The sequence below is a fragment of the Phyllobates terribilis genome, unplaced genomic scaffold, assembly GCF_046119375.1.
Source record: "Phyllobates terribilis strain yellow unplaced genomic scaffold, ASM4611937v1 Scaffold_12__6_contigs__length_324123572, whole genome shotgun sequence".
Lineage (NCBI taxonomy): Eukaryota > Metazoa > Chordata > Amphibia > Anura > Dendrobatidae > Phyllobates > Phyllobates terribilis.
The window spans coordinates 317,799,880-317,827,203 of record NW_027362772.1 but is presented as its reverse complement, the minus strand read 5'-3'; the positions used below and the strand labels follow the sequence as shown (position 1 = coordinate 317,827,203).

The 27,324-nt window shown below is 57.6% G+C and overlaps 2 protein-coding genes across 9 annotated transcripts in view; both read left to right on the top strand.

The window, feature by feature from the left end:
* PRDM10 (PR/SET domain 10) overlaps nt 1-6,683 on the top strand; it is a 46,328-nt gene extending 39,645 nt beyond the window's left edge. For all 5 annotated transcript variants that reach the window (XM_073657455.1, XM_073657457.1, XM_073657458.1 and 2 more), the window contains 2 exons: nt 2,217-2,317; nt 4,971-6,683. In XM_073657455.1, coding sequence (XP_073513556.1) covers nt 2,217-2,317; nt 4,971-5,159 — 290 coding nt within the window. In that variant the 3' untranslated portion in view covers nt 5,160-6,683. The remainder of the gene's footprint in view (nt 1-2,216; nt 2,318-4,970) is intronic.
* Nucleotides 6,684-18,164: 11,481 nt separating this feature from the next.
* Nucleotides 18,165-27,324, top strand: part of NFRKB (nuclear factor related to kappaB binding protein) — a 29,910-nt gene continuing 20,750 nt past the window's right edge. For 3 of the 4 annotated variants that reach the window (XM_073657452.1, XM_073657449.1, XM_073657451.1), the window contains exon 1: nt 18,165-18,304. The gene's annotated coding sequence lies outside the window, so the exon portion shown is untranslated. Of the gene's footprint in view, nt 18,334-27,324 lie in introns of all 4 variants that reach the window. The other variant, XM_073657450.1, reaches the window with a different exon arrangement.

The following is a 27,324-nucleotide window of genomic DNA, read 5'->3' as shown; positions in this document are numbered from 1 at the left end:
ATAGGACTAGAGGGGTCCTGGAGGAACGACCCGTGCAATTATAGGAGTAGACGGGTCCTGGAGGAACGCCCCGTGCCATTATAGGAGTAGACGGGTCCTGGAGGAACGCCCCGCCCCATTATAGGACTAGACGGGTCTGGAGGAACGCCCTGCCCCATTATAGGACTAGAGGGGTCCTGGAGGAACGCCCCGCGCTATTATAGGACTAGGGGGGCCTGGAGGAACGACCGGTGCCATTATAGGACAAGAGGGGTCCTGGAGGAACGCCCCGCGCCATTATAGGACTAGACGGGTCTGGAGGAACGCCCCGCCCCATTATAGGACTAGAGGGGTCCTGGAGGAACGACCCGTGCCATTATAGGAGTAGACAGGTCTGGAGGAACGACCCGTGCCATTATAGGACTAGAGGGGTCTGGAGGAACGCCCCGCGCCATTATAGGACTAGACGGGTCTGGAGGAACGCCCCGCCCCATTATAGGACTAGAGGGGTCCTGGAGGAACGACCCGTGCCATTATAGGAGTAGACAGGTCTGGAGGAACGCCCCGCCCCATTATAGGACTAGGGAGGCCTGGAGAAACGCCCCGCTCCATTATAGGACTAGGGGGGCCTGGAGGAACAACCCGCGCCATTATAGGACTAGAGGGGTCTGGAGGAACGCCCCGCCCCATTATAGGACTAGGGGGGCCTGGAGGAACGACCCATGCCATTATAGGACTAGGGGGGCCTGGAGGAACGCCCCGCCCCATTATAGGACTAGGGGGGGCCTGGAGGAACGACCCATGCCATTATAGGACTAGAGGGGTCTGGAGGAACGCCCCGCCCCATTATAGGACTAGGGGGGCCTGGAGGAACGACCCATGCCATTATAGGACTAGAGGGGTCCTGGAGGAACGCCCCGCCCCATTATAGGACTAGGGGGGCCTGGAGGAACGACCCATGCCATTATAGGACTAGAGGGGTCTGGAGGAACGCCCCGCCCCATTATAGGACTAGGGGGGCCTGGAGGAACGACCCATGCCATTATAGGACTAGGGGGACCTGGAGGAACGCCCCGCGCCATTATAGGACTAGAGGGACCTGGAGGAACGCCCCGCCCCATTATAGGACTAGGGGGGCCTGGAGGAACGCCCCGCCCCATTATAGGACTAGGGGGACCTGGAGGAACGACCCATGCCATTATAGGACTAGGGGGACCTGGAGGAACGCCCCGCGCCATTATAGGACTAGGGGGACCTGGAGGAACGCCCCGCCCCATTATAGGACTAGGGGGGCCTGGAGGAACGCCCCGCCCCATTATAGGACTAGGGGGACCTGGAGGAACGCCCCGCCCCATTATAGGACTAGGGGGACCCGGAGGAACGCCCCGCCCCATTATAGGACTAGGGGGACCTGGAGGAACGCCCCGCCCCATTATAGGACTAGGGGGACCTGGAGGAACGACCCGCGCCATTATAGGACTAGAGGGACCTGGAGGAACGCCCCGCCCCATTATAGGACTAGGGGGGCCTGGAGGAACGCCCCGCCCCATTATAGGACTAGGGGGACCTGGAGGAACGACCCATGCCATTATAGGACTAGGGGGACCTGGAGGAACGCCCCGCGCCATTATAGGACTAGGGGGACCTGGAGGAACGCCCCGCCCCATTATAGGACTAGGGGGGCCTGGAGGAACGCCCCGCCCCATTATAGGACTAGGGGGGCCTGGAGGAACGCCCCGCGCCATTATAGGACTAGGGGGACCTGGAGGAACGCCCCGCCCCATTATAGGACTAGGGGGACCTGGAGGAACGCCCCGCCCCATTATAGGACTAGGGGGACCTGGAGGAACGACCCATGCCATTATAGGACTAGGGGGACCTGGAGGAACGCCCCGCGCCATTATAGGACTAGGGGGACCTGGAGGAACGCCCCGCCCCATTATAGGACTAGGGGGGCCTGGAGGAACGCCCCGCCCCATTATAGGACTAGGGGGACCTGGAGGAACGCCCCGCCCCATTATAGGAGTAGACAGGTCCTGGAGGAACGGACATGATTGATGCCGCTGGTACAGAAGCAGTAAGCACAGAACATAGCATAGCCAGTGACCGGGGGGCTTCCTTCAGTAGACGGCATGTGTAGGTGTCGCCCACCCAAGGATGGCACAGGTGGTCTCGTGGTTGGGAGAATTACTCCTAGTCTCCGCCTCTTACTCGGCAGTTTTATCTTTCGTCTTTAGCTTCTGAGATCCAGATGATGACGTTACCTCAGGGGCAGTACGTCATTACGGAGGCGGCTGTGGGGACCTCCATGACCCCGATGAACAGCGGCCAAGTAAAGGTATGTTCACACTGACTGGATCTTGTCCGACAACTTCTGCTGGAGGAACCACAGGCAGCAAGACCTGCAGACCGACTCCATCATGCTATAAGTGGAGGCCGGGGATGGGGTAAGGAGTCATGGAGGTCAGCTATGAGTGAGGGCCGGGGATGGGGTAAGGAGTCATGGAGGTCAGCTATGAGTGAGGGCCGGGGATGGGGTAAGGAGTCATGGAGGTCAGCTATGAGTGAGGGCCGGGGATGGGTTGAGGAGTCATGGAGGTCAGCTATGAGTGGAGGCCGGGGATGGGGTGAGGAGTCATGGAGGTCAGCTATGAGTGAGGGCCGGGGATGGGTTGAGGAGTCATGGAGGTCAGCTATCAGTGGAGGCCGGGGATGGGGTGAGGAGTCATGGAGGTCAGCTATGAGTGAGGGCCGGGGATGGGGTGAGGAGTCATGGAGGTCAGCTATGAGTGGAGGCCGGGGATGGGGTGAGGAGTCATGGAGGTCAGCTATGAGTGGAGGCCGGGGATGGGGTGAGGAGTCATGGAGGTCAGCTATGAGTGGAGGCCGGGGATGGGGTGAGGAGTCATGGAGGTCAGCTATGAGTGGAGGCCGGGGATGGGGTAAGGAGTCATGGAGGTCAGCCATGAGTGAGGGCCGGGGATGGGGTAAGGAGTCATGGAGGTCAGCTATGAGTGAGGGCCGGGGATGGGGTGAGGAGTCATGGAGGTCAGCTATGAGTGGAGGCTGGGGATGGGGTGAGGAGTCATGGAGGTCAGCTATGAGTGAGGGCCGGGGATGGGGTGAGGAGTCATGGAGGTCAGCTATGAGTGGAGGCTGGGGATGGGGTGAGGAGTCATGGAGGTCAGCTATGAGTGAGGGCCGGGGATGGGTTGAGGAGTCATGGAGGTCAGCTATCAGTGGAGGCCGGGGATGGGGTGAGGAGTCATGGAGGTCAGCTATGAGTGAGGGCCGGGGATGGGGTGAGGAGTCATGGAGGTCAGCTATGAGTGGAGGCCGGGGATGGGGTGAGGAGTCATGGAGGTCAGCTATGAGTGGAGGCCGGGGATGGGGTGAGGAGTCATGGAGGTCAGCTATGAGTGGAGGCCGGGGATGGGGTGAGGAGTCATGGAGGTCAGCTATGAGTGAGGGCCGGGGATGGGGTGAGGAGTCATGGAGGTCAGCTATGAGTGGAGGCTGGGGATGGGGTGAGGAGTCATGGAGGTCAGCTATGAGTGGAGGCCGGGGATGGGGTGAGGAGTCATGGAGGTCAGCTATGAGTGGAGGCCGGGGATGGGGTGAGGAGTCATGGAGGTCAGCTATGAGTGGAGGCCGGGGATGGGGTAAGGAGTCATGGAGGTCAGCTATGAGTGAGGGCCGGGGATGGGGTGAGGAGTCATGGAGGTCAGCTATGAGTGGAGGCCGGGGATGGGGTGAGGAGTCATGGAGGTCAGCTATGAGTGGAGGCCGGGGATGGGGTGAGGAGTCATGGAGGTCAGCTATGAGTGGAGGCCGGGGATGGGGTGAGGAGTCATGGAGGTCAGCTATGAGTGGAGGCCGGGGATGGGGTAAGGAGTCATGGAGGTCAGCTATGAGTGGAGGCTGGGGATGGGGTGAGGAGTCATGGAGGTCAGCTATGAGTGGAGGCCGGGGATGGGGTGAGGAGTCATGGAGGTCAGCTATGAGTGAGGGCCGGGGATGGGGTGAGGAGTCATGGAGGTCAGCTATGAGTGGAGGCTGGGGATGGGGTGAGGAGTCATGGAGGTCAGCTATGAGTGGAGGCTGGGGATGGGGTGAGGAGTCATGGAGGTCAGCTATGAGTGGAGGCCGGGGATGGGGTGAGGAGTCATGGAGGTCAGCTATGAGTGAGGGCCGGGGATGGGGTGAGGAGTCATGGAGGTCAGCTATGAGTGGAGGCCGGGGATGGGGTAAGAAGTCATGGAGGTCAGCTATGAGTAGAGGCCGGGGATGGGGTGAGGAGTCATGGAGGTCAGCTATGAGTGAGGGCCGGGGATGGGGTGAGGAGTCATGGAGGTCAGCTATGAGTGAGGGCCGGGGATGGGGTGAGGAGTCATGGAGGTCAGCTATGAGTGGAGGCCGGGGATGGGGTGAGGAGTCATGGAGGTCAGCTATGAGTGGAGGCTGGGGATGGGGTGAGGAGTCATGGAGGTCAGCTATGAGTAGAGGCCGGGGATGGGGTGAGGAGTCATGGAGGTCAGCTATGAGTGAGGGCCGGGGATGGGGTGAGGAGTCATGGAGGTCAGCTATGAGTGGAGGCCGGGGATGGGGTGAGGAGTCATGGAGGTCAGCTATGAGTGGAGGCTGGGGATGGGGTGAGGAGTCATGGAGGTCAGCTATGAGTAGAGGCCGGGGATGGGGTGAGGAGTCATGGAGGTCAGCTATGAGTGAGGGCCGGGGATGGGGTGAGGAGTCATGGAGGTCAGCTATGAGTCGAGGCCGGGGATGGGGTGAGGAGTCATGGAGGTCAGGCCCTCGGCTGCTCCCTTCGCCCACATAGCGAGACGAGCTGCAATACGCCGGAGTAGGTCTCTGGGAGAAATGCACGTCTGCAATAATGGAACCTGTCAGGTCCGCGCTGCCCTTGGTTCGTCCGGCAGGTCCCCCCTCCCCCGTCGTCGTGTCCTTCCTGATGATCTCTTTGCCTCTTGTAGACGCACTATGTGATTTCTGATGGGCAGACCGACCTGGAGATGAAGAAGGCGGCTGCACTCACAGAGGAGGTGACCACCAACCAGGACCACATGGAGCAAAGCTCTGCGAACCCGTCCCAAGCCACACAGTACATCATCACCACCACCAATATGAACGGGAACAGCGAGATGCACATTGGCAAACCCTGACGTCCGGCCGCACATGGACCACTACAGCCACGTCTCCGCTCACAGGACGAGATCAGGCTCCCCACCTGTGGCAGTATGTAGCGCTCCTGCTTTCTGCTCCGGAGGCTTTGCTCTGTGACCGTCTGCAGCGTTGATTGGGCGACGGCTTCACGTGCGCCATTCTTCAGGGTTTAGTTTTGTTTGGCATGGAGTCGCCTTCCCTCATTCCGTGTTCTCCAACCTCACAGCTGTACATAAGGACTGACCAGTGTCCACGAAAAGTGACTGATGCCTCGGCTGTGACTTCTGTGGCCGTGGTCTCTGTGGCTGTTACCTTTGTGGCCGTGATCTCTGTGGCTGTGACCTCTGCGGCTTTGACCTGTGCGGCCTTGATCTCTGCAGCCGTGATCTCTGCGGCCGTGACCTGTGCGGCCATGATCTCTGCAGCTGTGACCTGTGCGGCCGTGATCTCTGCGGCTGTGACCTGTGCGGCCGTGATCTCTGCGGCTGTGACCTGTGCGGCTGTGATCTCTGCGGCTGTGACCTGTGCGGCCGTGATCTCTGCGGCTGTGACCTGTGCGGCCGTGATCTCTGCGGCTGTGACCTGTGCGGCCGTGATCTCTGCGGCTGTGATCTCTGCGGCTGTGACCTGTGCGGCTGTGATCTCTGCGGCTGTGACCTGTGCGGCCGTGATCTCTGCGGCTGTGACCTGTGCGGCTGTGACCTGTGCGGCCGTGATCTCTGCGGCTGTGACCTGTGCGGCCGTGATCTCTGCAGCTGTGACCTGTGCGGCCGTGATCTCTGCGGCTGTGACCTGTGCGGCCGTGATCTCTGCGGCTGTGACCTGTGCGGCCGTGATCTCTGCGGCTGTGACCTGTGCGGCCGTGATCTCTGCGGCTGTGACCTGTGCGGCCGTGATCTCTGCGGCTGTGACCTGTGCGGCTGTGACCTGTGCGGCCGTGATCTCTGCGGCTGTGACCTGTGCGGCCATGATCTCTGCAGACGCTCCTCGGGATCTACTGGAATCACACGTACAGTGTTTGGACGTTTTCTGTCGAGTGCAGGATGCTGATCGCTGGGTTCATCATCTGCATTCGATTCATTTCCGTGGACTTCCACACCCCCCCTCTTGTGTGGTCACAGCGGCGATGTGACGAGTCCTCGGGAGCGGTAACTACAGGATGGACGCGGCGTCTTCTGTGGTTGGACTGATCAGGCGCAGATTAACCCTTCACATGGGGTAGAAGCCCCCCCGTCTGCTCGCTCCCTCTGCCGCCTTCCTGACACGACATTTCTGTAAAATAGTTTTCTAATCCCAGGATGATTGTGCGAGATACTGTGAAGTCTGACCCCGACGCCGGGGAGGACAGGCAGGACACGTTTCTGCCAGCATGGGGCGCCGTTCTCCAGTTCTAAAATAGGAATGTATTTTAACAGTTGAGATAGAAGAGATCTCCCCGTGCTCCGCGAGGTCTCACAACTATTTATAAGTATTTATTTTTACCTGGCCCCATCCTGCTGCATTAAAGATCTTCTTTTCCATCACGAGTTCATAGTCATTGTATTTGTAGTGTGCTGTCTCTTTAAGGGGGAGGAACACAGCGATGCAGTATGGGTACGCGGTTCTGCAGATAAACGGCAGATCACCCGCAAGACCGTGCCCCCCATAACAATCAGTGTAACCCTGATGTTCCATGTAACGACCCGCTGCATGGGCCCCGGCGTCTGCACAGAGACTGTTATCCGTGCTGCGCAGCCCCATAGATTATAATGGGTGTATGTGTCTCCAGTACGTGTGACGGAGGCCTCAGTCTGATGGGAGGAGACCGCAGCCTCCATATACAGCTGAGAGGCCGCCAAACCTCATATACTCAGTGTCTGCATCCGTGTCCTGTAATACTGTGTGCTGAGCCGTGTATCTAATCCCATCCTGTGTGATACTGTCTGCTGAGCCGTGTATCTAATCCTATCCTGTGTGATACTGTCTGCTGAGCCGTGTATCTAATCCTATCCTGTGTGATACTGTCTGCTGAGCCGAGTATCTAATCCTATCCTGTGTGATACTGTCTGCTGAGCCGTGTATCTAATCCTATCCTGTGTGATACTGTCTGCTGAGCCGAGTATCTAATCCTATCCTGTGTGATACTGTCTGCTGAGCCGTGTATCTAATCCTATCCTGTGCGATACTGTCTGCTGAGCCGTGTATCTAATCCTCTCCTGTGCGATACTGTCTGATGAGCCGTGTATCTAATCCTATCCTGTGTGATACTGTCTGCTGAGCCGTGTATCTAATCCTATCCTGTGTGATACTGTCTGCTGAGCCGTGTATCTAATCCTATCCTGTGTGATACTGTCTGCTGAGCCGAGTATCTAATCCTATCCTGTGTGATACTGTCTGCTGAGCCGTGTATCTAATCCTATCCTGTGTGATACTGTCTGCTGAGCCGAGTATCTAATCCTATCCTGTGTGATACTGTCTGCTGAGCCGTGTATCTAATCCTATCCTGTGCGATACTGTCTGCTGAGCCGTGTATCTAATCCTCTCCTGTGCGATACTGTCTGATGAGCCGTGTATCTAATCCTATCCTGTGTGATACTGTCTGCTGAGCCGTGTATCTAATCCTCTCCTGTGCGATACTGTCTGCTGAGCCGTGTATCTAATCCTATCCTGTGTGATACTGTCTGCTGAGCCGAGTATCTAATCCTCTCCTGTGCGATACTGTCTGATGAGCCGTGTATCTAATCCTATCCTGTGTGATACTGTCTGCTGAGCCGAGTATCTAATCCTCTCCTGTGTGATACTGACTGCTGAGCCGTGTATCTAATCCTCTCCTGTATGATACTGACTACTGAGCCGTGTATCTAATCCTCTCCTGTGTGATACTGTCTGCTGAGCCGTGTATCTAATCCTCTCCTGTGCGATACTGTCTGCTGAGCCGTGTATCTAATCCTATCCTGTGCGATACGGTCTGCTGAGCCGTGTATCTAATCCTCTCCTGTGTGATACTGTCTGCAGAGCCGTGTATCTAATCCTATCCTGTGCGATACGGTCTGCTGAGCCGTGTATCTAATCCTATCCTGTGCGATACGGTCTGCTGAGCCGTGTATCTAATCCTATCCTGTGTGATACTGTCTGCTGAGCCGTGTATCTAATCCTATCCTGTGCGATACGGTCTGCTGAGCCGTGTATCTAATCCTATCCTGTGCGATACGGTCTGCTGAGCCGTGTATCTAATCCTATCCTGTGTGATACTGTCTGCTGAGCCGTGTATCTAATCCTATCCTGTGCGATACGGTCTGCTGAGCCGTGTATCTAATCCTATCCTGTGTGATACTGTCTGCTGAGCCGTGTATCTAATCCTATCCTGTGCGATACGGTCTGCTGAGCCGTGTATCTAATCCTATCCTGTGCGATACGGTCTGCTGAGCCGTGTATCTAATCCTATCCTGTGTGATACTGTCTGCTGAGCCGTGTATCTAATCCTATCCTGTGTGATACTGTCTGCTGAGCTGTGTATCTAATCCTATCCTGTGTGATACTGTCTGCTGAGCTGTGTATCTAATCCTCTCCTGTATGATACTGACTACTGAGCCGTGTATCTAATCCTCTCCTGTGTGATACTGTCTGCTGAGCCGTGTATCTAATCCTCTCCTGTGTGATACTGTCTGCTGAGCCGTGTATCTAATCCTATCCTGTGCGATACGGTCTGCTGAGCCGTGTATCTAATCCTCTCCTGTGTGATACTGTCTGCAGAGCCGTGTATCTAATCCTCTCCTGTATGATACTGACTGCTGAGCCGTGTATCTAATCCTATCCTGTGTGATACTGTCTGCTGAGCCGTGTATCTAATCCTATCCTGTGTGATACTGTCTGCTGAGCCGTGTATCTAATCCCATCCTGTGTGATACTGTCTGCTGAGCCGTGTATCTAATCCCATCCTGTGTGATACTGTCTGCTGAGCCGTGTATCTAATCCTCTCCTGTGTGATACTGTCTGCTGAGCTGTGTATCTAATCCCATCCTGTGTGATACTGTCTGCTGAGCTGTGTATCTAATCCTCTCCTGTATGATACTGACTACGGAGCCGTGTATCTAATCCTCTCCTGTGTGATACTGACTACGGAGCCGTGTATCTAATCCTATCCTGTGTGATACTGTCTGCCGAGCCGTGTATCTAATCCTCTCCTGTGTGATACTGACTGCTGAGCCGTGTATCTAATCCCATCCTGTGTGATACTGTCTGCTGAGCTGTGTATCTAATCCTCTCCTGTGTGATACTGTCTGCTGAGCTGTGTATCTAATCCTCTTCTGTGTGATACTGTCTGCTGAGCCGTGTATCTAATCCTCTCCTGTGTGATACTGTCTGCAGAGCCGTGTATCTAATCCTCTTCTGTGTGATACTGACTGCTGAGCCGTGTATCTAATCCTCTTCTGTGTGATACTGTCTGCAGAGCCGTGTATCTAATCCTCTTCTGTGTGATACTGTCTGCAGAGCCGTGTATCTAATCCTCTTCTGTGTGATACTGTCTGCAGAGCCGTGTATCTAATCCTCTTCTGTGTGATACTGACTGCTGAGCCGTGTATCTAATCCTCTTCTGTGTGATACTGTCTGCAGAGCCGTGTATCTAATCCTCTTCTGTGTGATACTGTCTGCTGTGCCGTGTATCTAATCCTCTCCTGTGTGATACTGACTGCTGAGCCGTGTATCTAATCCTCTCCTGTGATACTGACTGCTGAGCCGTGTATCTAATCCTCTCCTGTGTGATACTGACTGCTGAGCCGTGTATCTAATCCTCTCCTGTGATACTGACTGCTGAGCCGTGTATCTAATCCTCTCCTGTGTGATACTGTCTGCTGAGCCGTGTATCTAATCCTATCCTGTGTGATACTGTCTGCTGAGCTGTGTATCTAATCCTCTCCTGTGTGATACTGTCTGCTGAGCCGTGTATCTAATCCTCTCCTGTGATACTGTCTGCTGATCCGTGTATCTAATCCTCTCCTGTGTGATACTGTCTGCTGAGCCGTGTATCTAATCCTATCCTGTGTGATACTGACTGCTGATCCGTGTATCTAATCCTCTCCTGTGTGATACTGTCTGCTGAGCCGTGTATCTAATCCTATCCTGTGTGATACTGTCTGCTGAGCTGTGTATCTAATCCTATCCTGTGTGATACTGTCTGCTGAGCTGTGTATCTAATCCTCTCCTGTGTGATACTGACTGCTGAGCCGTGTATCTAATCCTCTCCTGTGTGATACTGTCTGCTGAGCCGTGTATCTAATCCTATCCTGTGTGATACTGTCTGCTGAGCCGTGTATCTAATCCTATCCTGTGTGATACTGTCTGCTGAGCCGTGTATCTAATCCTCTCCTGTGTGATACTGTCTGCTGAGCCGTGTATCTAATCCTATCCTGTGCGATACGGTCTGCTGAGCCGTGTATCTAATCCTCTCCTGTGTGATACTGTCTGCAGAGCCGTGTATCTAATCCTCTCCTGTATGATACTGACTGCTGAGCCGTGTATCTAATCCTATCCTGTGTGATACTGTCTGCTGAGCCGTGTATCTAATCCTCTTCTGTGTGATACTGTCTGCTGAGCCGTGTATCTAATCCTCTCCTGTGTGATACTGTCTGCAGAGCCGTGTATCTAATCCTCTTCTGTGTGATACTGACTGCTGAGCCGTGTATCTAATCCTCTTCTGTGTGATACTGTCTGCAGAGCCGTGTATCTAATCCTCTTCTGTGTGATACTGTCTGCAGAGCCGTGTATCTAATCCTCTTCTGTGTGATACTGACTGCTGAGCCGTGTATCTAATCCTCTTCTGTGTGATACTGTCTGCAGAGCCGTGTATCTAATCCTCTTCTGTGTGATACTGTCTGCTGTGCCGTGTATCTAATCCTCTCCTGTGTGATACTGACTGCTGAGCCGTGTATCTAATCCTCTCCTGTGATACTGACTGCTGAGCCGTGTATCTAATCCTCTCCTGTGTGATACTGACTGCTGAGCCGTGTATCTAATCCTCTCCTGTGATACTGACTGCTGAGCCGTGTATCTAATCCTCTCCTGTGTGATACTGTCTGCTGATCCGTGTATCTAATCCTCTCCTGTGTGATACTGTCTGCTGAGCCGTGTATCTAATCCTATCCTGTGTGATACTGTCTGCTGAGCTGTGTATCTAATCCTCTCCTGTGTGATACTGTCTGCTGAGCCGTGTATCTAATCCTCTCCTGTGTGATACTGACTGCTGAGCCGTGTATCTAATCCTATCCTGTGTGATACTGTCTGCTGAGCCGTGTATCTAATCCCATCCTGTGTGATAGTATCTGCTGAGCCGTGTATCTGATCCTCTCCTGTGTGATACTGTCTGCTGAGCCGTGTATCTAATCCTATCCTGTGTGATACTGTCTGCTGAGCTGTGTATCTAATCCTCTCCTGTATGATACTGACTACTGAGCCGTGTATCTAAACCTCTCCTGTGTGATACTGTCTGCTGAGCCGTGTATCTAATCCCATCCGGTGTGATAATGACTGCTGAGCCGTGTATCTAATCCTCTCCTGTGTGATACTGTCTGCTGAGCCGTGTATCTAATCCTCTCCTGTGATACTGACTGCTGAGCCGTGTATCTAATCCTCTCCTGTGTGATACTGTCCGCTGAGCCGTGTATCTAATCCTCTCCTGTATGATACTGACTACTGAGCCGTGTATCTAATCCTCTCCTGTGTGATACTGACTGCTGAGCCGTGTATCTAATCCTCTCCTGTATGATACTGACTGCTGAGCCGTGTATCTAATCCTCTCCTGTGTGATACTGACTGATGAGCCGTGTATCTAATCCTCTCCTGTGTGATACTGACTGCTGAGCCGTGTATCTAATCCTCTCCTGTATGATACTGTCTGCTGAGCTGTGTATCTAATCCTCTCCTGTATGATACTGACTGCTGAGCCGTGTATCTAATCCTATCCTGTGTGATACTGTCTGCTGAGCTGTGTATCTAATCCTCTCCTGTATGATACTGTCTGCTGAGCCGTGTATCTAATCCTCTCCTGTGTGATACTGACTACTGAGCAGTGTATCTAATCCTCTCCTGTGTGATACTGTCTGCTGAGCCGTGTATCTAATCCTCTCCTGTGTGATACTGACTGCTGAGCCGTGTATCTAATCCTCTCCTGTGTGATACTGACTGCTGAGCCGTGTATCTAATCCTCTCCTGTGTGATACTGACTGCTGAGCCGTGTATCTAATCCTATCCTGTGTGATACTGTCTGCTGAGCCGTGTATCTAATCCTCTCCTGTATGATACTGACTGCTGAGCCGTGTATCTAATCCTATCCTGTGTGATACTGACTGCTGAGCCGTGTATCTAATCCTCTCCTGTGTGATACTGTCCGCTGAGCCGTGTATCTAATCCTCTCCTGTATGATACTGACTACTGAGCCGTGTATCTAATCCTCTCCTGTGTGATACTGACTGCAGAGCCGTGTATCTAATCCTCTACTGTGTGATACTGCTGAGTCGTGTATCTAATCCTCTCCTGTGTGATACAGTCTGCAGAGCCGTGTATCTAATCCTATCCTGTGTGATACTGTCTGCTGAGCCGTGTATCTAATCCTCTTCTGTGTGATACTGTCTGCAGAGCCGTGTATCTAATCCTCTCCTGTGTGATACTGCTGAGTCGTGTATCTAATCCTCTCCTGTGTGATACTGACTACGGAGCCGTGTATCTAATCCTCTCCTGTGTAATACTGTCTGCAGAGCCGTGTATCTAATCCTCTCCTGTGTGATACTGCTGAGTCGTGTATCTAATCCTCTCCTGTGTGATACTGACTACGGAGCCGTGTATCTAATCCTCTCCTGTGTAATACTGTCTGCAGAGCCGTGTATCTAATCCTCTCCTGTGTGATACTGTCTGCAGAGCCGTGTATCTAATCCTCTCCTGTGTGATACTGTCTGCAGAGCCGTGTATCTAATCCTCTCCTGTGTGATACTGCTGAGTCGTGTATCTAATCCTCTCCTGTGTGATACTGTCTGCAGAGCCGTGTATCTAATCCTATCCTGTGTGATACTGCTGAGTCGTGTATCTAATCCTCTCCTGTGTGATACTGCTGAGTCGTGTATCTAATCCTCTCCTGTGTGATACTGTCTGCAGAGCCGTGTATCTAATCCTCTCCTGTGTGATACTGACTACGGAGCCGTGTATCTAATCCTCTCCTGTGTGATACTGTCTGCTGAGCCGTGTATCTAATCCTCTCCTGTGTGATACTGACTACGGAGCCATGTATCTAATCCTCTCCTGTGTGATACTGTCTGCAGAGCCGTGTATCTAATCCTCTCCTGTGTGATACTGTCTGCAGAGCCGTGTATCTAATCCTCTCCTGTATGATACTGACTGCTGAGCTGTGTATCTAATCCTCTCCTGTGTGATACTGACTGCTGAGCCGTGTATCTAATCCTCTTCTGTGTGATACTGTCTGCAGAGCCGTGTATCTAATCCTCTCCTGTGTGATACTGACTACGGAGCCGTGTATCTAATCCTATCCTGTGTGATACTGTCTGCCGAGCCGTGTATCTAATCCTCTCCTGTGTGATACTGACTACGGAGCCGTGTATCTAATCCCATCCTGTGTGATACTGTCTGCTGAGCCGTGTATCTAATCCTCTCCTGTGTGATACTGACTGCTGAGCCGTGTATCTAATCCCATCCTGTGTGATACTGTCTGCTGAGCCGTGTATCTAATCCTCTCCTGTGTGATACTGACTACGGAGCCGTGTATCTAATCCCATCCTGTGTGATACTGTCTGCTGAGCCGTGTATCTAATCCTATCCTTTGTGATACTGTCTGCTGAGCTGTGTATCTAATCCTCTTCTGTGTGATACTGTCTGCTGAGCCGTGTATCTAATCCTCTCCTGTGTGATACTGTCTGCTGAGCTGTGTATCTAATCCTCTTCTGTGTGATACTGTCTGCTGAGCCGTGTATCTAATCCTCTCCTGTGTGATACTGTCTGCAGAGCCGTGTATCTAATCCTCTTCTGTGTGATACTGACTGCTGAGCCGTGTATCTAATCCTCTTCTGTGTGATACTGTCTGCAGAGCCGTGTATCTAATCCTCTTCTGTGTGATACTGTCTGCAGAGCCGTGTATCTAATCCTCTCCTGTGTGATACTGTCTGCTGAGCCGTGTATCTAATCCTCTCCTGTGTGATACTGACTGCTGATCCGTGTATCTAATCCTCTCCTGTGTGATACTGTCTGCTGAGCCGTGTATCTAATCCTATCCTGTGTGGTACTGTCTGCTGAGCCGTGTATCTAATCCTCTCCTGTGTGATACTGACTACGGAGCTGTGTATCTAATCCTCTCCTGTGTGATACTGTCTGCTGAGCTGTGTATCTAATCCTCTCCTGTGTGATACTGTCTGCTGAGCCGTGTATCTAATCCTCTCCTGTGTGATACTTACTGCTGAGCCGTGTATCTAATCCTCTCCTGTGTGATACTGACTACGGAGCCGTGTATCTAATCCCATCCTGTGTGATACTGTCTGCTGAGCTGTGTATCTAATCCTCTCCTGTGTGATACTGTCTGCTGAGCCGTGTATCTAATCCTCTCCTGTGTGATACTGACTGCTGAGCCGTGTATCTAATCCTCTCCTGTGTGATACTGTCTGCTGAGCAGTGTATCTAATCCTCTTCTGTGTGATATTGTCTGCAGAGCCGTGTATCTAATCCTCTTCTGTGTGATACTGTCTGCAGAGCCGTGTATCTAATCCCATCCTGTGTGATACTGTCTGCTTAGCCATGTATCTAATCCCATCCTGTGTGATACTGTCTGCTTAGCCGTGTATCTAATCCCATCCTGTGTGATACTGTCTGCTGAGCCGTGTATCTAATCCTATCCTGTGTGATACTGTCTGCTGAGCTGTGTATCTAATCCTCTCCTGTATGATACTGACTACTGAGCCGTGTATCTAAACCTCTCCTGTGTGATACTGTCTGCTGAGCCGTGTATCTAATCCTCTCCTGTGTGATACTGTCTGCTGAGCCGTGTATCTAATCCCATCCGGTGTGATACTGACTGCTGAGCCGTGTATCTAATCCTATCCTGTGTGATACTGTCTGCTGAGCTGTGTATCTAATCCTCTTCTGTGTGATACTGTCTGCTGAGCCGTGTATCTAATCCTCTCCTGTGTGATACTGTCTGCTGAGCCGTGTATCTAATCCTATCCTGTGTGATACTGACTGCTGAGCCGTGTATCTAATCCTCTCCTGTGTGATACTGTCTGCTGAGCCGTGTATCTAATCCTCTCCTGTGTGATACTGACTGCTGAGCCGTGTATCTAATCCTCTCCTGTATGATACTGACTACTGAGCCGTGTATCTAATCCTCTCCTGTGTGATACTGTCCGCTGAGCCGTGTATCTAATCCTCTCCTGTATGATACTGACTACTGAGCCGTGTATCTAATCCTCTCCTGTGTGATACTGACTACGGAGCCGTGTATCTAATCCCATCCTGTGTGATACTGTCTGCTGAGCCGTGTATCTAATCCTCTCCTGTGTGATACTGACTGCTGAGCCGTGTATCTAATCCCATCCTGTGTGATACTGTCTGCTGAGCCGTGTATCTAATCCTCTCCTGTGTGATACTGACTACGGAGCCGTGTATCTAATCCCATCCTGTGTGATACTGTCTGCTGAGCCGTGTATCTAATCCTATCCTGTGTGATACTGTCTGCTGAGCTGTGTATCTAATCCTCTTCTGTGTGATACTGTTTGCTGAGCCGTGTATCTAATCCTCTCCTGTGTGATACTGTCTGCAGAGCCGTGTATCTAATCCTCTTCTGTGTGATACTGACTGCTGAGCCGTGTATCTAATCCTCTTCTGTGTGATACTGTCTGCAGAGCCGTGTATCTAATCCTCTTCTGTGTGATACTGTCTGCAGAGCCGTGTATCTAATCCTCTCCTGTGTGATACTGACTGCTGAGCCGTGTATCTAATCCTCTCCTGTGTGATACTGACTGCTGATCCGTGTATCTAATCCTCTCCTGTGTGATACTGTCTGCTGAGCCGTGTATCTAATCCTATCCTGTGTGGTACTGTCTGCTGAGCCGTGTATCTAATCCTCTCCTGTGTGATACTGACTACGGAGCTGTGTATCTAATCCTCTCCTGTGTGATACTGTCTGCTGAGCTGTGTATCTAATCCTCTCCTGTGTGATACTGTCTGCTGAGCCGTGTATCTAATCCTCTCCTGTGTGATACTTACTGCTGAGCCGTGTATCTAATCCTCTCCTGTGTGATACTGACTGCTGAGCCGTGTATCTAATCCTCTTCTGTGTGATATTGTCTGCAGAGCCGTGTATCTAATCCTCTCCTGTGTGATACTGACTGCTGAGCCGTGTATCTAATCCTCTCCTGTGTGATACTGACTACGGAGCCGTGTATCTAATCCCATCCTGTGTGATACTGTCTGCTGAGCTGTGTATCTAATCCTCTCCTGTGTGATACTGTCTGCTGAGCCGTGTATCTAATCCTCTCCTGTGTGATACTGACTGCTGAGCCGTGTATCTAATCCTCTCCTGTGTGATACTGACTGCAGAGCCGTGTATCTAATCCTCTCCTGTGTGATACTGACTACGGAGCCGTGTATCTAATCCCATCCTGTGTGATACTGTCTGCTGAGCAGTGTATCTAATCCTCTTCTGTGTGATATTGTCTGCAGAGCCGTGTATCTAATCCTCTTCTGTGTGATACTGTCTGCTGAGCCGTGTATCTAATCCCATCCTGTGTGATACTGTCTGCTTAGCCATGTATCTAATCCCATCCTGTGTGATACTGTCTGCTTAGCCGTGTATCTAATCCCATCCTGTGTGATACTGTCTGCTGAGCCGTGTATCTAATCCTATCCTGTGTGATACTGTCTGCTGAGCTGTGTATCTAATCCTATCCTGTGTGATACTGTCTGCTGAGCCGTGTATCTAATCCTATCCTGTATGATACTGACTACTGAGCCGTGTATCTAAACCTCTCCTGTGTGATACTGTCTGCTGAGCCGTGTATCTAATCCTCTCCTGTGTGATACTGTCTGCTGAGCCGTGTATCTAATCCCATCCGGTGTGATACTGACTGCTGAGCCGTGTATCTAATCCTATCCTGTGTGATACTGTCTGCTGAGCTGTGTATCTAATCCTCTTCTGTGTGATACTGTCTGCTGAGCCGTGTATCTAATCCTGTCCTGTGTGATACTGTCTGCTGAGCCGTGTATCTAATCCTCTCCTGTGTGATACTGACTGCTGAGCCGTGTATCTAATCCTCTCCTGTATGATACTGACTACTGAGCCGTGTATCTAATCCTCTCCTGTGTGATACTGTCCGCTGAGCCGTGTATCTAATCCTCTCCTGTATGATACTGACTACTGAGCCGTGTATCTAATCCTCTCCTGTGTGATACTGACTGCTGAGCCGTGTATCTAATCCTCTCCTGTGTGATACTGTCTGCTGAGCCGTGTATCTAATCCTCTCCTGTGTGATACTGTCTGCTGAGCCGAGTATCTAATCCTCTCCTGTATGATACTGTCTGCTGAGCTGTGTATCTAATCCTCTCCTGTATGATACTGACTACTGAGCCGTGTATCTAATCCTATCCTGTGTGATACTGTCTGCTGAGCCGTGTATCTAATCCTCTCCTGTGTGATACTGACTGCTGAGCCGTGTATCTAATCCTATCCTGTGTGATACTGTCTGCTGAGCCGTGTATCTAATCCTATCCTGTGTGATACTGTCTGCTGAGCCGTGTATCTAATCCTATCCTGTGTGATACTGACTGCTGAGCTGTGTATCTAATCCTCTTTTGTGTGATACCACCAGTACTGTATCTACGTCTCGGTGTTGCCGGTACATGTGACAGGTCCTCGGGACCAGGTGGATCGTTCTGTTCCCAGCATGCCCCGCGGCTCCTGCGCTGTGATTGGACGTCTTCCAGCACGGTCAGAACTACATCCGGTTATATGCACTGCATGCCCCGGGTACCGGAAGTGTTACCCACGTGTGGTTGTTTGGTTCCGGCGGGTCATATCCGGCAAGGGAAAGCGGAAGCCGGTACCGGGCAGGATGTTCCGAAGAGTGAAAGGACGAAGTGGACGGGAGCAGAGGATGAACGTCACCGAGAAGAGGAGGTGAGAGGCCGGGGAGACGTCCCCCCGAGGTGAGGAGGGAGAGGAGAGGGGAGGTCCCCCGAGGTGAGGAGGGAGAGGAGAGGAGAGGTCCCCCCGAGGTGAGGAGGGAGAGGAGAGGGGAGGAGAGGTCCCCCCGAGGTGAGGAGGGAGAGGAGAGGTCCCCCGAGGTGAGGAGGGAGAGGAGAGGAGAGGTCCCCCCGAGGTGAGGAGGGAGAGGAGAGGTCCCCCCGAGGTGAGGAGGGAGAGGAGAGGTCCCCCCGAGGTGAGGAGGGAGAGGAGAGGTCCCCCCCGAGGTGAGGAGGGAGAGGAGAGGAGAGGTCCCCCGAGGTGAGGAGGGAGAGGAGAGGAGAGGTCCCCCCGAGGTGAGGAGGGAGAGGAGAGGAGAGGTCCCCCCGAGGTGAGGAGGGAGAGGAGAGGAGAGGTCCCCCCGAGGTGAGGAGGGAGAGGAGAGGAGAGGTCCCCCCGAGGTGAGGAGGGAGAGGAGAGGAGAGGTCCCCCCGAGGTGAGGAGGGAGAGGAGAGGAGAGGTCCCCCCGAGGTGAGGAGGGAGAGGAGAGGAGAGGTCCCCCCGAGGTGAGGAGGGAGAGGAGAGGAGAGGTCCCCCCGAGGTGAGGAGGGAGAGGAGAGGAGAGGTCCCCCGAGGTGAGGAGGGAGAGGAGAGGAGAGGTCCCCCCGAGGTGAGGAGGGAGAGGAGAGGAGAGGTCCCCCCGAGGTGAGGAGGGAGAGGAGAGGAGAGGTCCCCCCGAGGTGAGGAGGGAGAGGAGAGGAGAGGTCCCCCGAGGTGAGGAGGGAGAGGAGAGGAGAGGTCCCCCCGAGGTGAGGAGGGAGAGGAGAGGAGAGGTCCCCCGAGGTGAGGAGGGAGAGGAGAGGAGAGGTCCCCCCGAGGTGAGGAGGGAGAGGAGAGGAGAGGTCCCCCCGAGGTGAGGAGGGAGAAGGAGAGGAGAGGTCCCCCCGAGGTGAGGAGGGAGAGGAGAGGAGAGGTCCCCCCGAGGTGGGGAGGGGAGAGGAGAGGAGAGGTCCCCCGAGGTGAGGAGGGAGAGGAGAGGAGAGGTCCCCCCGAGGTGAGGAGGGAGAGGAGAGGAGAGGTCCCCCCGAGGTGAGGAGGGAGAGGAGAGGAGAGGTCCCCCCGAGGTGAGGAGGGAGAGGAGAGGAGAGGTCCCCCCGAGGTGAGGAGGAGAGGAGAGGAGAGGTCCCCCGAGGTGAGGAGGGAGAGGAGAGGAGAGGTCCCCCCGAGGTGAGGAGGGAGAGGAGAGGAGAGGTCCCCCGAGGTGAGGAGGGAGAGGAGAGGAGAGGTCCCCCCGAGGTGAGGAGGGAGAGGAGAGGAGAGGTCCCCCCGAGGTGAGGAGGGAGAGGAGAGGAGAGGTCCCCCCGAGGTGAGGAGGGAGAGGAGAGGAGAGGTCCCCCCGAGGTGAGGAGGGAGAGGAGAGGAGAGTCCCCCGAGGTGAGGAGGGAGAGGAGAGGAGAGGTCCCCCCGAGGTGAGGAGGGAGAGGAGAGGAGAGGCCCCCCGAGGTGAGGAGGGAGAGGAGAGGAGACGTCCCCCCGAGGTGAGGAGGGAGAGGAGAGGAGACGTCCCCCCGAGTGAGGAGGGAGAGGAGAGGAGACGTCCCCCCGAGGTGAGGAGGGAGAGGAGAGGAGACGTCCCCCCGAGGTGAGGAGGGAGAGGAGAGGAGACGTCCCCCGAGGTGAGGAGGGAGGAGAGGAGACGTCCCCCCGAGGTGAGGAGGGAGAGGAGAGGAGACGTCCCCCCGAGGTGAGGAGGGAGAGGAGAGGAGACGTCCCCCCGAGGTGAGGAGGGAGAGGAGAGGAGACGTCCCCCCGAGGTGAGGAGGGAGAGGAGAGGAGACGTCCCCCCGAGGTGAGGAGGGAGAGGAGAGGAGACGTCCCCCCGAGTGAGGAGGGAGAGGAGAGGAGACGTCCCCCCGAGGTGAGGAGGGAGAGGAGAGGAGACGTCCCCCCGAGGTGAGGAGGGAGAGGAGAGGAGACGTCCCCCCGAGGTGAGGAGGGAGAGGAGAGGAGACGTCCCCGAGGTGAGGAGGGAGAGAGAGGAGAGGAGACGTCCCCCCGAGGTGAGGAGGGAGAGGAGAGGAGAGGAGACGTCCCCCCGAGGTGAGGAGGGAGAGGAGAGGGAGAGGAGACGTCCCCCCGAGGTGAGGAGGGAGAGGAGAGGAGAGGAGACGTCCCCCGAGGTGAGGAGGGAGAGGAGAGGAGACGTCCCCCCGAGGTGAGGAGGGAGAGGAGAGGAGACGTCCCCCCGAGGTGAGGAGGGAGAGGAGAGGAGACGTCCCCCCGAGGTGAGGAGGGAGAGGAGAGGAGAGGAGACGTCCCCCCGAGGTGAGGAGGGAGAGGAGAGGAGAGGAGACGTCCCCCCGAGGTGAGGAGGGAGAGGAGAGGAGAGGAGACGTCCCCCCGAGGTGAGGAGGGAGAGGAGAGGAGAGGAGACGTCCCCCCGAGGTGAGGAGGGAGAGGAGAGGAGAGGAGACGTCCCCCCGAGGTGAGGAGGGAGAGGAGAGGAGAGGAGACGTCCCCCGAGGTGAGGAGGAGGAGGAGGAGGAGAGGAGACGTCCCCCCGAGGTGAGGAGGGAGAGGAGAGGAGAGGAGACGTCCCCCGAGGTGAGGAGGGAGAGGAGAGGAGAGGAGACGTCCCCCGAGGTGAGGAGGGAGAGGAGAGGAGAGGAGACGTCCCCCCGAGGTGAGGAGGGAGAGGAGAGGAGAGGAGACGTCCCCCGAGGTGAGGAGGGAGAGGAGAGGAGAGGAGACGTCCCCCCGAGGTGAGGAGGGAGAGGAGAGGAGAGGAGACGTCCCCCCGAGGTGAGGAGGGAGAGGAGAGGAGAGGAGACGTCCCCCCGAGGTGAGGAGGGGAGAGGAGAGGAGAGGAGACGTCCCCCCGAGGTGGAGAGGAGAGGAGACGTCCCCGAGGTGGGGGAGGGAGAGGAGAGGAGAGGAGACGTCCCCCCGAGGTGAGGAGGGAGAGGAGAGGAGAGGAGACGTCCCCCCGAGGTGAGGAGGGAGAGGAGAGGAGAGGAGACGTCCCCCCGAGGTGAGGAGGGAGAGGAGAGGAGAGGAGACGTCCCCCCGAGGTGAGGAGGGAGAGGAGAGGAGAGGAGACGTCCCCCGAGGTGAGGAGGGAGAGGAGAGGAGAGGAGACGTCCCCCCGAGGTGAGGAGGGAGAGGAGAGGAGAGGAGACGTCCCCCCGAGGGAGGAGGGAGAGGAGGAGGAGGACGTCCCCCGAGGTGAGGAGGGAGAGGAGAGGAGAGGAGACGTCCCCCCGAGGTGAGGAGGGAGAGGAGAGGAGAGGAGACGTCCCCCCGAGGTGAGGAGGGAGAGGAGAGGAGAGGAGACGTCCCCCCGAGGTGAGGAGGGAGAGGAGAGGGAGAGGAGACGTCCCCCCGAGGTGAGGAGGAGAGGAGAGGAGAGGAGACGTCCCCCCGAGGTGAGGAGGGAGAGGAGAGGAGAGGAGACGTCCCCCCAAGAGGTGAGGAGGGAGAGGAGAGGAGAGGAGACGTCCCCCGAGGTGAGGGAGGAGAGGAGAGGAGAGGAGACGTCCCCCCGAGGTGAGGAGGGAGAGGAGAGGAGAGGAGACGTCCCCCCGAGGTGAGGAGGGAGAGGAGAGGAGAGGAGACGTCCCCCCGAGGTGAGGAGGGAGAGGGAGGGAGAGGAGACGTCCCCGAGGGAGGAGGAGAGGGAGAGGAGAGGAGACGTCCCCCCGAGGTGAGGAGGGAGAGGAGAGGAGAGGAGACGTCCCCCCGAGGTGAGGAGGGAGAGGAGAGGGAGAGGAGACGTCCCCCCGAGGTGAGGAGGGAGAGGAGAGGAGGGAGACGTCCCCGTGGGTGAGGAGGGAGAGGAGAGGAGAGGAGACGTCCCCCGAGGTGAGGGGAGAGGAGAGGGGAGAGGAGACGTCCCCCCGAGGTGAGGAAGGGAGAGGAGAGAGGGAGACGTCCCCCGAGGTGAGGAGGGAGAGGAGAGGAGAGGAGACGTCCCCCCGAGGTGAGGAGGGAGAGGAGAGGAGAGGAGACGTCCCCCCGAGGTGAGAGGGAGAGGAGAGGAGAGAGACGTCCCCCCGAGTGAGGAGGGAGAGGAGAGGAGAGGGAGACGTCCCCCCGAGGTGAGGAGGGAGAGGAGAGGAGAGGAGACGTCCCCCGAGGTGAGGAGGGAGGGAGAGGAGAGGAGACGTCCCCCCGAGGTGAGGGAGGGAGAGGAGAGGAGAGGAGACGTCCCTCCCGAGGTGAGGAGGGAGAGGAGAGGAGAGGAGACGTCCCCCGAGGTGAGGAGGAGAGGAGAGGAGAGGAGACGTCCCCCGAGGTGAGGAGGGAGAGGAGAGGAGAGGAGACGTCCCCCCGAGGTGAGGAGGGAGAGGAGAGGAGAGGGAGACGTCCCCCCGAGGTGAGGAGGAGAGGAGAGGAGAGGAGACGTCCCCCCGAGGTGAGGAGGGAGAGGAGAGGAGAGGAGACGTCCCCCCGAGGTGAGGAGGGGAGAGGAGAGAGAGGAGACGTGAGGGAGAGAGAGAGAGGAGACGTCCCCCCCGAGGTGAGGAGGGAGAGGAGAGGAGAGGAGACTCCCCCCGAGGTGAGGAGGGAGAGGAGAGGAGAGAGACGTCCCCCCGAGGTGAGGAGGGAGAGGAGAGGAGAGGAGACGCCCCCCGAGGTGAGGAGGGAGAGGAGAGGAGAGGAGACGTCCCCCGAGGTGAGGAGGGAGAGGAGAGGAGAGGAGACGTCCCCCCGAGGTGAGGAGGGAGAGGAGAGGAGAGGAGACGTCCCCCCGAGGTGAGGAGGGAGAGGAGAGGAGAGGAGACGTCCCCCCGAGGTGAGGAGGGAGAGGAGAGAGAGGAGACGTCCCCCCGAGGTGAGGAGGGAGAGGAGAGGAGAGGAGACGTCCCCCGAGGGTGAGGAGGGAGAGGAGAGGAGAGGAGACGTCCCCCCGAGGTGAGGAGGGAGAGGAGGAGGAGAGGAGACGTCCCCCCGAGGTGAGGAGGGAGAGGAGAGGAGAGGGGAGACGTTCCCCCCGAGGTGAGGAGGGAGAGGAGAGGAGAGGAGACGTCCCCCCGAGGTGAGGAGGGAGAGGAGAGGAGAGGAGACGTCCCCCCGAGGTGAGGAGGGAGAGGAGAGAGAGGACGTCCCCCCGAGGTGAGGAGGGAGAGGAGAGGAGAGGAGACGTCCCCCCGAGGTGAGGAGGGAGAGGAGAGGAGAGGAGACGTCCCCCCGAGGGTGAGGAGGGAGAGGAGAGGAGGGAGAGGAGAGGAGAGGAGACGTCCCCCCGAGGTGAGGAGGGAGAGGAGAGGAGAGGAGACGTCCCCCCGAGGTGAGGAGGGAGGAGGAGAGGAGAGGAGACGTCCCCCCGAGGTGAGGAGGGAGAGGAGAGGAGAGGAGACGTCCCCCCGAGGTGAGGAGGGAGAGGAGAGGAGAGGAGACGTCCCCCCGAGGTGAGGAGGGAGAGGAGAGGAGAGGAGACGTCCCCCCGAGGTGAGGAGGGAGAGGAGAGGAGAGGAGACGTCCCCCCGAGGTGAGGAGGGAGAGGAGAGGAGGAGGAGACGTCCCCCGAGGTGAGGAGGGAGAGGAGAGGAGAGGAGACGTCCCCCGAGGTGAGGAGGGAGAGGAGAGGAGAGGAGACGTCCCCCGAGGTGAGGAGGGAGAGGGAGAGGAGAGGAGACGTCCCCCCGAGGTGAGGAGGGAGAGGAGAGGAGAGGAGACGTCCCCCGAGGTGAGGAGGAGAGGAGAGGAGAGGAGACGTCCCCCGAGGTGAGGAGGGAGAGGAGAGGAGAGGAGACGTCCCCCGAGGTGAGGAGGGAGAGGAGAGGAGAGGAGACGGTCCCCCCGAGGTGAGGAGGGAGAGAGGAGGAGAGGAGACGTCCCCCGAGGTGAGGAGGGAGAGGAGAGGAGAGGAGACGTCCCCCCGAGGTGAGGAGGGAGAGGAGAGGAGAGGAGACGTCCCCCCGAGGTGAGGAGGAGAGGAGAGGAGAGGAGACGTCCCCCCGAGTGAGGAGGGAGAGGAGAGGAGAGGAGACGTCCCCCCGAGGTGAGGAGGGAGAGGAGAGGAGAGGAGACGTCCCCCCGAGGTGAGGAGGGAGAGGAGAGGAGAGGAGACTTCCCCGAGGTGAAGGGAGAGGAGAAGGAGAGAGACGTCCCCCGAGGTTGAGGAGGGAGAGGAGAGGAGAGGAGACGTCCCCCCGAGGTGAGGAGGGAGAGGAGAGGAGAGGAGACGTCCCCCCGAGGTGAGGAGGGAGAGGAGAGGAGAGGAGACGTCCCCCCGAGGTGAGGAGGGAGAGGAGAGGAGAGGAGACGTCCCCCCGAGGTGAGAGGGAGAGGAGAGGAGAGGAGACGTTCCCCCCGAGGTGAGGAGGGAGAGGAGAGGAGAGGAGACGTCCCCCGAGGTGAGGAGGGAGAGGAGAGGAGAGGAGACGTCCCCCCGAGGTGAGGAGGCCCCGAGGTTGAGGAGGAGAGAGAGGAGAGAGACGTCCCCCCGAGGTGAGGAGGGAGAGGAGGAGGAGGAGACGTCCCCCCGAGGTGAGGAGGGAGAGGAGAGGAGAGGAACGTCCCCCCAGGTGAGGAGGGAGAGGAGAGGAGAGGAGACGTCCCCCCGAGGTGAGGAGGGAGAGGAGAGGAGAGGAGACGTCCCCCCGAGGTGAGGAGGGAGAGGAGAGGAGAGGAGACGTCCCCCGAGGTGAGGAGGGAGAGGAGAGGAGAGGAGACGTCCCCCCGAGGTGAGGAGGGAGAGGAGAGGAGAGGAGACGTCCCCCCGAGGTGAGGAGGGAGAGGAGAGGAGAGGAGACGTCCCCCCGAGGTGAGGAGGGAGAGGAGAGGAGAGGAGACGTCCCCCGAGGTGAGGAGGGAGAGGAGAGGAGAGGAGACGTCCCCCCGAGGTGAGGAGGGAGAGGGAGGAGAGGAGACGTCCCCCGAGGTGAGGAGGAGAGGAGAGGAGAGGAGACGTCCCCCCGAGGTGAGGAGGGAGAGGAGAGGAGAGGAGACGTCCCCCCGAGGTGAGGAGGGAGAGGAGAGGGGAGGAGACGTCCACCCGAGGTGAGGAGGGAGAGGAGAGGAGAGGAGACGTCCCCCCGAGGTGAGGAGGGAGAGGAGAGGAGAGGAGACGTCCCCCCGAGGTGAGGAGGGAGAGGAGAGGAGAGGAGACGTCCCCCCGAGGTGAGGAGGGAGAGGAGAGGAGAGGAGACGTCCCCCCGAGGTGAGGAGGGAGAGGAGAGGAGAGGAGACGTCCCCCCGAGGTGAGGAGGGAGAGGAGAGGAGAGGAGACGTCCCCCCGGGTGAGGAGGGAGAGGAGAGGAGAGGAGACGTCCCCCGAGGTGAGGAGGGAGGAGAGGAGAGGGAGACGTCCCCCCGAGGTGAGGAGGGAGAGGAGAGGAGAGGAGACGTCCCCCCGAGGTGAGGAGGGAGAGGAGAGAGAGGAGACGTCCCCCGAGTGAGGAGGGAGAGGAGGAGAGGAGACGTCCCCCCGAGGTGAGGAGGGAGAGGAGGAGAGGAGACGTCCCCCCGAGGTGAGGAGGGAGAGGAGAGGAGAGGAGACGTCCCCCCCGAGGTGAGGAGGGAGAGGAGAGGGAGACGTCCCCCCCGAGGTAGAGGAGGGAGGAGAGGAGACGTCCCCCCCGAGGTGAGGAGGGAGAGGAGAGGACGTCCCCCCCGAGGTGAGGAGGGAGAGGAGAGGTCCCCCCCGAGGTGAGGAGGGAGAGGAGACCCCGAGGTGAGGGGGAGAGGGAGGAGCGTCCCCCCGAGGTGAGGAGGGAGAGGAGAGGTCACCCCCGAGGTGAGGAGGGAGAGGAGGAGAGTCCCCCCCCGGAGGGTGAGGAGGGAGAGGAGAGGTCCCCCCCGAGGTGAGGAGGGAGAGGAGAGGGACTTCCCCCCCGAGGTGAGGAGGGAGAGGAGAGGAGACGTCCCCCCCCCGAGGTGAGGAGGGAGAGGAGAGGAGACGTCCCCCCCCCGAGGTGAGGAGGGAGAGGAGAGGAGACGTCCCCCCCCCCCGAGGTGAGGAGGAGAGGAGAGGAGACGTCCCCCCCCGAGGTGAGGAGGGAGAGGAGAGGAGACGTCCCCCCCGAGGTGAGGAGGGAGAGGAGAGGAGACGTCCCCCCCCCGAGGTGAGGAGGGAGAGGAGAGGAGACGTCCCCCCCCGAGGTGAGGAGGGAGAGGAGAGGAGACGTCCCCCCCCCGAGGTGAGGAGGGAGAGGAGAGGAGACGTCCCCCCCCCCGAGGTGAGGAGGGAGAGGAGAGGAGACGTCCCCCCCCCCGAGGTGAGGAGGGAGAGGAGAGGAGACGGTCCCCCCCCCGAGGTGAGGAGGGAGAGGAGAGGAGACGTCCCCCCCCCGAGGTGAGGAGGGAGAGGAGAGGAGCGTCCCCCCCCCCCGAGGTGAGGAGGAGAGGAGAGGAGACGTCCCCCCCCCCGAGGTGAGGAGGGAGAGGAGAGGAGACGTCCCCCCCCCCCGAGGTGAGGAGGGAGAGGAGAGGAGACGTCCCCCCCCCCCGAGGTGAGGAGGGAGAGGGGAGGAGACGTCCCCCCCCCCGAGGTGAGGAGGGAGAGGAGAGGAGACGTCCCCCCCCCCGAGGTGAGGAGGGAGAGGAGAGGAGACGTCCCCCCCCCCGAGGTGAGGAGGGAGAGGAGAGGAGACGTCCCCCCCCCCCGAGGTGAGGAGGGAGAGGAGAGGAGACGTCCCCCCCCCCCGAGGTGAGGAGGGAGAGGAGGAGGAGACGTCCCCCCCCCCGAGGTGAGGAGGGAGAGGAGAGGAGACGTCCCCCCCCCGAGGTGAGGAGGGAGAGGAGAGGAGACGTCCCCCCCCCGAGGTGAGGAGGGAGAGGAGAGGAGACGTCCCCCCCCCGAGGTGAGGAGGGAGAGGAGAGGAGACGTCCCCCCCCCGAGGTGAGGAGGGAGAGGAGAGGAGACGTCCCCCCCCCGAGGTGAGGAGGGGAGAGGAGAGGAGACGTCCCCCCCCCGAGGTGAGGAGGGAGAGGAGAGGAGACGTCCCCCCCCCCCGAGGTGAGGAGGGAGAGGAGAGGAGACCGTCCCCCCCCCCCGAGGTGAGGAGGGG